General features: G+C 41.9%; 1 protein-coding gene across 1 annotated transcript; it reads right to left on the bottom strand.

Moving 5' to 3' along the window:
- Window positions 1–2,404: 2,404 nt before the first annotated feature.
- Window positions 2,405–10,815, bottom strand: si:ch211-153f2.3 (alanine and arginine-rich domain-containing protein). The gene is made up of 2 exons (XM_068032180.1): window positions 10,276–10,815; window positions 2,405–8,751 (listed from the first exon to the last, which is right to left on the bottom strand). The coding sequence occupies exons 1-2, from the start codon at window positions 10,477–10,479 to the stop codon at window positions 8,533–8,535; spliced, it is 423 nt and encodes a 140-aa protein (XP_067888281.1). The 5' UTR covers window positions 10,480–10,815; the 3' UTR covers window positions 2,405–8,532.
- Between the last annotated feature and the right edge of the window lie 501 nt (window positions 10,816–11,316).

Here is an 11,316-nt window from a genome sequence, read left to right as displayed (position 1 = left end):
GACCAGACCCAACCCCAAAAGCCGGTCCCGGAAGAGCGACCTGACCCGACCCAAACCCGACACGTGTCGTCGGGTCCCGTCAGGTTTGGGTCGGGTAGCAGGCCTTTACCTCCCACTCCAAGTTCATCTCCAGTTGCAAGGAAATGTCTTTAACCCTGGCACCAGCAGGCAACACAACTGATGGAATTCCCAGTCTTTGCAACTGCAAAGAACAGTATCTATCCCCCTGACTCTACTGAAGCCTATCACTACCACATTCCTTTTCACTCCCCTCACTTGAATGACTTCCTGCACCACGGTGCTATTGTTGGTTTGCCCATTCACCCTGCAGCCCTGCATTCAAAGGAACTTCTTTAACCAGAAAGTGAGAGAATGTGGAACTCGCTACCACATGGACTGGTTAAAGCAAATAGCATAGTTGCATTTAAGGGGAGGCTAGATAAGTTAATGAGGGAGAAGGAGATGGAGGGTTATGCTGAAAGAGTTAGATGAGGAAAGGCGAGAGGAGGCTCGAGTGCAGCATAAATGCCGGCATGGACTGGTTGGTCTGAATGGCCTATTTCTGTGTTGTATATCCTATTCCTTAACCTCAAAAGACAGATATGGAGATGAGGACTGTATATTGTTTGTCAACTTTATCATTTTGCTGTGTGCAGGGGGGCTCTAAACTTACAGAAGACAAACATATCTGACCTTTGCCCCCATTTTACAAAGGTAGCCATTATCATTGAACTTTCATTTGTTATGTTATAATTTCTCCGAAATATGATTGAATCTTCAACTGCCGTATTATCCTTTCTTCATGTGGTGGCAAACAGACTGCTCCTCCAACCATGCAGAGAAAATTATTATTGTCTATACACTTGTAAAAGTCCATTTTCTTTTGGGACAGGAAGATTATGGATTTAAAAATACATATTTAGCAGCATTACATAAATTTGGTCACTGTTTCTATTTTTCTGGAGAAAGTTGCCATCTAATCAAGATCAAGAGCTGTAACAGGTGGAGCTCACTCCCATCTCCTGCATCTCATGGAGCCTTTCGCTGTGCTTGGAGCCATCTCTCTGCAGTACTGCTTTAAGCTGAGCATCTTCATAGCGTGAATCTCAAGTGGCTAGCCTCAAAAAAATGTATTCTATATGTTTGATTTATTAATTTCCCCTGTTTTTTACTGCCCTCTCACATCACTTAGTATGTCTGTTTCATTTTGTTTTCCTCTGTGGTAGAACAGTTCTCTTTTATCATTACAATGTGTATTCTGTTTTTAATTATTTCACAGCCTACTTTCAGTATTAGAGTTGTACCAGTTTCACTATTCCAATTTTTTCTTTTTGAACTTATCTGTTATTTTGATCCCATTTCACTCCTTTGCTTCTCCTCCAGTACAAGCATCTCTCGTCAAAGCAAAGGACAGACTCTGGCTCCATTTACTTAAAGATAAGGCATTGTTATCACAAAAACAGCAACAATAAGTAGTATTCATATAGCACCTTTAACATAGTAAAATGTCCCAAGGCACTTCACAGGAGCGTTGTCAAACAAAATTTAACACTGAGCCACCTAAGGAGGTATTGACCAAAGTTTGTTCAAAGTAGGTTTTAAGGAGTGTCTTCAAGGATGAAAGAGAGAAAGAGAAGTGGAGAATTTTAGCGAGGGGATTGAAGAGCTTAGGGCCTAAGACAGCTGAAGGCACAACCACCAATGGTGGAGGGATTAAAATCAAGGATTCTCAAGAGACCAGATATGGAGGAGGGAAGATATCTTTGAGGTTTGTAGGGTTGGAGGAGATTGTAAAGATAGGGAGGGGTGCGGCCATGGAGAGTTTTGAAAACAAGGATATGAATTTTAAAATCAAGGTGTTGCTTGACCAGGAGTCAATGCAGATCAGGGTTGATCTGTGAACATCACTTGGTGAGACTTAGGACATAGGCTGAAGTGATTTATGACTTTAACCCTTTATAGGGACTAAACCAAATCAGGAGTACATCCCTATGAATCTCCTTTAATCAAGTTCAAACAGACAAATTCTCACAGACACTTATTTAGGTCCAAAGAATTTTACTAGCTTTCCTTCAAAGAAAGAAAACCAACAGAGAATATTACCATCTTTCGGATAGCCTATTTTTAATAATTATGGCTAAGTTATAAATATCTCAGATATTATAAGGGTCTGGGAACTCTCTTCAATACATACCTCTCCACTTAAAGAGACACAGAAAGGGGGTTCTTTGTAGTTGTATATAGAATGCTACATGAGACAATTTATCACCTTTTATAGATTTATTAAAGAATTTAACATGCAGTACACTTCTAAGTGCATAAGTATAACACAATATCAAATATTACTAAAAAGTGTAACACATAATCTTATTTCTAACATAGAATCCAAAAGTTTAACCTTGCTAATGTTATAGCAAAATATCTTAGAATATCCAGAATTTCCATCAAAAGTTAAAGTAAACTTTTTACCTTAAATTCCCCATTTGAGAAGCATTGTTGGAGATTCAACATTTCTAATGTTTGCTTCAAAAAGTCTCATGCTTATACTGTTTCTGAAGTGTCATCTGACTTTTAGCATTTAGATGTTACCTTCCTGTGTGTGTTTTTCTTGCTTTTTAAAATCCATATCTTTAACTACCATCTCCACTTAATGTTTTATTAGAATTCTCTTGCTCTTGAAGTTGTGAGCATTTATCTGGTCAAAATGTTTATAATTGTGTTTACTTGACCTCTTGTTCCTGTAAGTCCATTCCATTTATTGTTTTATTATCTATAATTGCCCTTTCCATGGCATCCCAAAGCAACTCCGGAGCCGACCTGTCTGCAACAATAACCCCACAAAACAATTAAGTTTATTCCTACCTCATACTGATGTCACACAGGATATTTCAATGTGTGTGTTTATCTTCCAAGCCCCTGACAACAGAGATACAAATGGATTTCCCAACTTGTGTCTGGTTCATAACAGGGACCTTGAAATTTTTGAACTCTACCTTCTTAAAGGGGAATGTCAGTGAGTCTTGAAAACTGACCATTTATTCAATCTTTAATTCTAAAAGGTATAATATTTTAACTATTTCTAAATTCTACCTAATTAAGCCTATTATGCCTATAATCTATCACAACGCAGCAGAGTTTTGGGTAGCCTCAAGTTTACAGAGGGTAGAATGTGGAAGGTTGGCTAGGGTTCCATATGAATAATCAAGTCTGGAGGTAACAAAGGTGTGACGAGGGTTTTAGCAGCAGAGGAGCTGAGACAGAGGCAGAGTTGGGTGATGTTATGGAGGTGGAAATCAACGGTCTTAGCAATGGCACAAATATGTGATTGGAAGCTCATCCCGGAGTCAAATATGACACCAAGGTTGCAAACAGATTGGTTCAGCCTCAGGCAGTTGTCAGGGAGAGGGGTGGAGTTAATGGCGAGGGAACTGGGTTTGTGGCGGGGATTGAAGACAATGGCTTCAATCTTCCTAATATTTAGTTGGAGGAAATTTCTGCTCATTCCGTACTGATGTCGGACAAGCAGTCTGATAATTTAAAGATGGTGGATGAGTTGACAGAATTGATGGTGAGGTAGAGCTCGGTGGCATCAGCATACATGTGGAAACTGACTCTGTGCTTTCAGATGAGGTTGCCGAGGGGCAGCATTTAGATGAGAAATATGAAAATGCAAAGGATGGATCCTTGGGAGATATCAGAGGGAACAATGCAGGAGCAAGAAGAGAAGATATTGCAGGTAATTCTCTGATTATGACTGCATTGATAAGAATGGAGAAAAGTGAATGCAGTCCCACCTAGCTGGTCAACAGTGGAGCAGCTTTGGAGGAGAATTGTGTGGTCAAGCACGTCCAAAGGTTGTAGACAGGCCGAGAATGATGAGGAGGTATAGTGTACCTTTGTCACAGTCATATAGGATGTCATTTGTGACTTTGGTAAGAGCCATTACTATATTCTGACAGGGGCGGGAACCTGACTGGATGGAATCAAATATGGAGTTCCTGCAAAGATAGGCACAGATTTGGGAGGTAACAGCACATTCAAGGACTTTGGAGAGGAAAGAGAGGTTGGTGACGGAACGGTAGTTTGCAGGGACAAACGGATTAAGGGTTTTTTTTGAGAGCGGTAGTGACGGCAGATAGGAGAGAGGGACAGAACCTGAGGAGACAGAACTGTTAACAATATCAGCTAACATGGGGATGAGGAGGGGAAATGGGGTGGTCAGCAGTTAGTGGCGATAAGGTCAAGGGAGCAGGAGATGGGTCTCTTGGACAAGATGGCTCAAAGAGGGCATGAAGGGAGATAGGAGAGAAACTAGAGAAAGATGCAAGTTCAGAGCTAGGGAATGGGGGAACCTTACAGGAAGTTTGGTCTGGTGGGCTAGTAGAAGGGAGAGAATAAGCAGAGGCAGCTGATAGGATGGTCTCAATCTTACTGACAAAGAAGTCTTCGAGTTTTTTGCACTTGCTGTTGGAAGTGAGGGTGGTGGAGATGGGGAAATTAAGAAGATGGTTTGCAGTAGACAAAAGAAGCCAGGAGTTATCTTTGCATTCCAGGTTCAACCTGGAATAGTGAGCAGTTTTGGCAGACAAGAATGGGCTCGAAGTGCTTTATGTGTTTCAGACAGATCTGGCAGTGAATGTCCACCATATCTGTTAAAGTCTGCATCCCTCAGACTTGAGGGAATGAAGATGAGTGTTGTACCGGGGAAACCTCCAATGGTGAGAGAGAGGAACACTTTTAATCACATAAAAACAGACACCACAACAACATTTAGGATGACTTCTATTAACATAATCCTCAATTTGTGAAAATGTTCTTACTGTCTTGCTTCAGGCAGCTAGAATTAAAGACATCAGTTCTTTGTAGCACTTCCCTCAGTCAGTATATTTTAGTTGCACACATGGATGTTGGGAACATTGGTTGCCAAAATTTTTCTGGGCACCTGAGCCTTCATTTGGTCATTATGCCATAACGCTTTTTCAATATTTTAATCGTTCATCATCAAACTAACTGTAATTCTGTGAATAAACAGAAAACTCCCTCATCATTCTCCCACAAAGATCATTACCTAGGCCTTTAGATGCGTATGTCTATTTTTCTGTTAGTATGCACTTTTAAGAACAGATGAAAATTCCAGAATAGTAGTAATAACAGCCTACATTGTCATTACCACTTTCTACCCACTTTCCTGATAATGTTTACACACTCTCTATGGCTGTCACACATTATTTCCAATGGAAAATATGCTCACATATTGAGTAAACAAGTGAGAGGTTTTATAGATCATTAAATGAATGGCATTTGTTGCAATACAGAATTAATACCACAGAAGCACATTTATTACAGTGTAGTAATTATTAGGCTAATGTCTCACCATCCATTTTGTGCGTCAGTTCTTAGAATTGCCTTGTGACTCTGGAACAAAAATATTGATTCCCAACAATGCAATCTGGATATTTATACAGATTCCAAAATACATTGTATTGGACATATTTAACCTACCCAGCTATATTTGTAATGCTTTCAACATTGAATCAAATTTCTGCAAGTATGACTATATTAAAAAAAAATTGTTGAATTAAAAGTTCTCTCCTCAGAGGTCTAAAAACGATATTCATTAAATGTCAAAGGAAATCAGGGAGTGAGCTCCACTGATGCTCAGTTAATATTGACCCAAGCCTACTAGGAAGATCCCATGTTTCATCTGTGTTGATATAGCAGATCTTTTAAAACAATAAAGTGCTTGCTCAGTATTGCAATGAAATGTCAGCCAAAATTATGTGCTCAAATCTGTACTGAGGCTTGAGCTCTCAACCTTCTGACTTATTGGTGAGAGTGCTATAACTGAACTAAGCTGATCTAGAAATAATTTTCTATACCTTGATTCTTTCCCAGCATCACGTGTAGCACTGTTGGAGTTATTTGTTTTCTTAACAATAGCTTTCTGTATTCTGTGAGATTCCAATAGCTACAACACTCAGAAGTATTGTTCAATTGCAGATATTTCTGACAACTTTAACTGTCTGTTATAAGAGATTTGTAGGTCCAAGATCAGTACAGCTGAATGAAATGGAAAGTGACAGCAATACACTGTAGAAAATTCAAGAACATAACAGTAAAACCATAAAGGGCCCTAGTTTTTTCCCCCAAATGCTGTAACATTGAGGAATTTGATTCCATGTTTCATTCAGTAGAGTGCAACTTTAAAGTGAAGTTAATGCAGGACAGAGCGACCAGGCTAAGGGACTTATTTCTGTGAGTAATTGTTACTTCCTTCTGCCACCAGGGGATATCATGTCATAAAGGACTGTTACATATTCACTGCAGAGAGGAAGGAAAATATGAGAATAGTAAGTCACCCATGCCATTTTCACACCTGCCAGTGGTGGGATTAAATGGCATTGGCAGATGTGACTAGACAAACACATTGCCTGACATCTCTGTTAAGAAATGTTGCATGGTGAAGGGAAAACAAGATAATATGGGGATGGAATAAATAAATGAGTGGGTAAAAGAGAAATTGAAAGCTATCTCATTTCATCAATATTCTCAAATCTTTCTTTCACAAGATAATTACAGTTGATGATATCCATTCAGCTCATCTTAATTAATGCAAATAGGGACTTCCTAATGTCCTCTTACTGTAGCATCCAATTGTTTATGAAGTGGTTCCAGGGCTTTTGCTTCTACTAATCTATATGCAAGTTTATTTCACACATTGACCACTCTTTTGGGGTAATTTTAAAGCCGGGTGAAAAATGGATGACACAAATTGACAGCCCGTTTTACATCTTGCCTGTTTCTCTTTTGCACTGATGTCGACTGAAAAGATACTCTGGATAAAACAGACTGCCAATCTGCTATTACTACATTTTGACAGTCAGAGAATCGAGTCAGGTAAATGGAATAGGTAAATGCTGACATTTTTAAAATGTATTCTCTTTGGAAATGTTTACATAGGAAGTCACAATAGAGCGCGCACTATGCTCAAGATTTTTAGTAATATACGAGTTGATCTCCCACGGCATTGTACTTGAACCTAGGCCAAGTGTAGCAGTAGTGCTGCAGCACCTCCAGTGAGGGAAGGGTGTAATTACAGTGTGACAAGTTTACATAGGCAATTTCCATTATCAGCACAGACATGGGAATTTATAAAAGAGTTAACAGGAAGTCTACGCAGATGTAAGCTTTTTACAAATAAGTACTTTTGTCATTAGTTTATCACTGAAGAGCATGACACCAGTACCAAAAATGCAGCATAATGGATTAATTACCCTGCTGAACCACTTCCTACAGTGTTTCTCCTGTGCTGGCTCCCAACGAAGGGGCAGGTGACCAAAAAACCCTGTGGTTTCAACCGAGCAGTTGCTGTTTTTCTAACTTCAATATTGGGTCCTTTTTTTCAGTATTGGTTCCTTCAACTTCAGTTATGAAGATAGACTGGAGAAGTTAAGATTGTTTTCCTTGGAGAAGAGAAGGCTGAGATGTGATTTGATAGAGATGTTCAATATCATGAGGGGTCTGGACAGAGTAGATAGGGAGAAACTGTTCCCAGTCATGAAAGGATCGAGGAGAGGGCACAGACTTAAAGTAATTGTTTAAAAAAAGCAAAAGCCACACGCAAAAAGACTTTTTTACGGAGCAAGTGGTTAAGGTCTGGAATGCAGTGCCTGAGAGTGTGGTGGAGGCAGGTTCAATTAAAGCATTCAAAGGGAATTAAACAGTTATATGAAAAGGAAGAATGTGCAGGGTTATGGGGAGAAGGCGAAGGACTGGCACTGAGTGAATTGCTCATTCGGAAAGCCGGTGCAAACACGATGGGCTGAATGGCATCCTTCTGCGCTGTAATAAGTGCAGCAAAGTGAACGACAGCAAAATCACTTTGCTGCTTAATCTTGAATGCAGACAAGTTTCTGTCCATCTCTGACACCGACATCAATGCTGTTTCGAGTTGACATTGGTGACACAGACAGTAGTGCCTTCTGTAAACAATGCTGTGGCTGTACACGACCTCCACCAGTGGCAGTTTTCGCACTTCACACTTTGTTAACGGAGTTGGTTCCTCTCTTCTCAAATTCACCCATTTATACTGCTGGACAGATTTGGCAAAACAATATGAGCACTTGCAAATCTAGCGACTGGCAGGCTGACACTGAGCTTCCCGAAAGCTGCACCAGACCTGCACAGGATGCAAATAACATCAACATTTTCCATTTTGTCTGGGAAGATCGTCCAGGCTCGTAAACCTTAAACATCTGTGAGCTCAATCTGCCACCATCCTGTGTAACAGGAGAAGTATGCGAGAAAGAGAAAGAAAATCGTGTTGGAATCGATTTCTACGTTTTCTTTAACTGAGTGCCGGACACATGATACATTTGCAATACTACAAAAATAATGTATTTCTTTAATTAGACCTAACTTGTTTATATGCGTTACAATATTACTACAATTCAAGCGTTGTATTTGACCCAGACTGTGTATTGTGTTAATTCAGTGTGAAACACTCTGCAAACTTATGCCGTTAACACTACATTAAGTGAGTTTTCTTTCTGCTCTTCTCACCGCAATGTCTTCCTGCTTTGCTCTCTTGTCTTGTTGCCCAGAAGTTAGAAGTTCAACATCCCGGACCCCTGGTGGAGATCTGCTGCCCGGATCCTTCGACAATTCGTGCTCACTCCTTAGTTTTTGAATTTCGCTGTTTAACTCCAACAAGGTTTTAGCGAGCTGCCGATCCTGGGATCGCATCGCCAACTGCAAATCAAAGAGGTGAGATAGAGTCTGCGGACAATTCACATCTTTGGAGCTATTGGCATTTAAAAGGTTTGGCTCCCCCTCGAGATAAACACGCATTCAATGTATCCGAGGCTTCCCTTTACTGTGAATTTTGTTTGAAAAGAATCACAAAATTAGCCTCGATCGCCATTCATCCCAGTCCTCTACACTTTCCCCAAATCACCGTCACACAAGTAACAATAGCAACTTGCATTTATATAGATAGGCCTTTAAGGTAATAAAACGTCCCAACCCGTCTCACAGGAGCATAACCAAACAAGATTTGATATCCAGCCGCACAAGTAGATAAAAGCTTGGTGAAAGAGGTGGGTTTTGAGGAGCGTCTTAAAGGAGTTAGAGAGGTGGAGAGGGAATTCCAGAGATTAGAGCCTTGGCAGCTGAAGACAGGGCCACCAATGATCAAATACAAGGTATGCTCAAGAGGCCAGAATTGGATGAGTGCAGATATCAGAAGGTTGCAGGGCTGGAGGAGATCACGGAAGAAGGGGGTGAGGCCATGGAGGAATTTGAAAACCAGGATGAGAATTTTAAAGTCACGGCTTTGCTTAATTAGGAGTCAACGAGCACAGGGGGTGACGTGTGAATGGGACTTGGTGCAAGTTAGGACATGGGCAGCCGAGTTTTGGATGACCTCAAGTTTACGGAGGGTAGAATGTGGAAGGCTGGCCAGGAGTACATTGGAATAGCTGAGCCTAGAGGTGACAAAGGCATGGAAGAGGGTTTCAGCAGCAGGTGAGCTGAAGCAGGGGTGGAGTCAGGCAATGCTAATAAGGTAGAAATAGGCAGTCTTAGTGATGGTGCCTATATGTGGTCAGAGACTCAGCAATAACAGCAACGTTGCAGTCTGGTTCAGCTTCAGACAGTTGCTGGGGAGAGGGATGGAGTCAGTGGTGAGGGAATGGAGTTTGTGGTGGGGACTGAAGACAATGGCTTCAGTCTTCTCAATGTGTTGTTTCAAGAAATTTCAGTTCATCCAGTACTGGATGTCAGACAAGCAGTGTGACAATTTAGAGGAGGGGTCCAGAGAAGTGGTGGTGAGATAGAGCTGGGTGTGGGCAGCGTACATGTGCAAACTAATGCTGTGCTTTTGGATGATGTGGTGGAGAGCTAACATGCAAATGCATTCATCCAGTTAGATGTTAATCAAAAGAAGTCAGGAAAAGGCTGTGCATTTAGTAAAAAAAAAATTCTAAAGGTAAGTTGCAGGAAGCTAATTGTTTAGATTCCTCACAGCTAGTAAAGGAGTCCATGGACTGGATACGTGAACTTGCCCCTGTTTGTTTGCCCTGCTCCTCAACAGTTGGTAAATCTCCAGTAGGGTGAGGGAGTGGGGGGTCACCAACAAAAGTAGTGGAATGCCAGCACGGCTCCGGCCACTTGCAATACAAGGAGCGGCGAAAGATTAACTCGGGGAGATGGGATTTAATGTAAGTCATTCTTTGGGAAAGAGTTGAGGGTTAAAGAGTTGCAACTTTTCCTCACCAGTTCCGTTCGGAGCCAAGTGATGGCTCCATCGATCTTGGCTCTGCGGAGCTCCTCGTCCACCCGAGGATTCCGGCTGAGAGTCCAGGGCTCGGGTTTGTCACATGGAGCCGAGGGTCCTCTGAAGGCGCTCAGGAGCCTGATCTTGATATTCTCCAACACAATGCTGGAGACACTGTCCTCGTACTGGCTGTCATTGCTCATACTTTACAGAGTGGCGGGCGGAGAGCCTTCCCAGATCTGGCCATGCACAACTGTGGGGAGCTTCTAAACAGCTAACTTTCCGGGCGGGGAAAGGAGTAAAAGCCCGCCGCTTCTACATGCATTGTTTTGAGTCGGTTTGCAAGTCTCTCCGGAGTGCCCTTCGGTGCCAAGATTCAGTCCCAGCTTTTAACTCTTGGTAGCTGTGATAAGATCAGTCAGTTTTGCACCCGGAGAGGGGAAGCTCAGGCTTGTTTCGCTCCACTGTACCAATCCGCTTTGTAATTGTTACTATGGAAAGCTCCGAGGGAGAGAGGGGGACAAAGGCTCCAGCGAATGACAATGCATGGCAATGAACAGGCACCGTTTGCACTGAGAGGGAGAGGACGTCGACCCCCACCCGTCCCCCCGCCCCGCCCTAGTTACTGCTGCTCCCCACCAGAAGATGCAAACACAAGTACTGATTCTGGATATAAGCTATGCATTGAGGGTTACACGGATCGGTTCGAACAACATTATCACAAATATCACATCGCCCTTTCTACATCAAACCATTTATTCAGCGAAACATTAAAGTTTCGGGGCGTTTGCGTACAGAGTCTTGAGACTATCCCGTTACTGAGGGAGGCAGGTTCTTATACACAGCAGGGTTTGGTTAAAGTGGTTTTACTTGAGTGTTGCTATTTGAGCGGCCAGTTCAATTTGAAGGACTGTTTCTAAGTCTTGATTTTCTTTCTCTCTCCCGAAACGATGAGAAAGTCTGGCACAGCCCAGTGTGATGTCCAGCTCGCTTTGCTTGGTGCTGTTAATCTTTAGTCAGTCACTGATGCGCAGTCAGGC

The sequence above is a fragment of the Heterodontus francisci genome, chromosome 5 (genome assembly GCF_036365525.1).
Source record: "Heterodontus francisci isolate sHetFra1 chromosome 5, sHetFra1.hap1, whole genome shotgun sequence".
NCBI lineage: Eukaryota > Metazoa > Chordata > Chondrichthyes > Heterodontiformes > Heterodontidae > Heterodontus > Heterodontus francisci.
This window is presented reverse-complemented; position numbering and strand designations above follow the sequence as displayed.

Coding starts and splice junctions, on each gene's coding strand:
- si:ch211-153f2.3 (XM_068032180.1), bottom strand. CDS start 10,479: ATGAGCAATGACAGCCAGTACGAGGACAGTGTCTCCAGCATTGTGTTG. Junction 8,752..10,275: donor CTTGGCTCCGAACGGAACTG/GTGAGGAAAAGT, acceptor TTTGATTTGCAG/TTGGCGATGCGATCCCAGGA.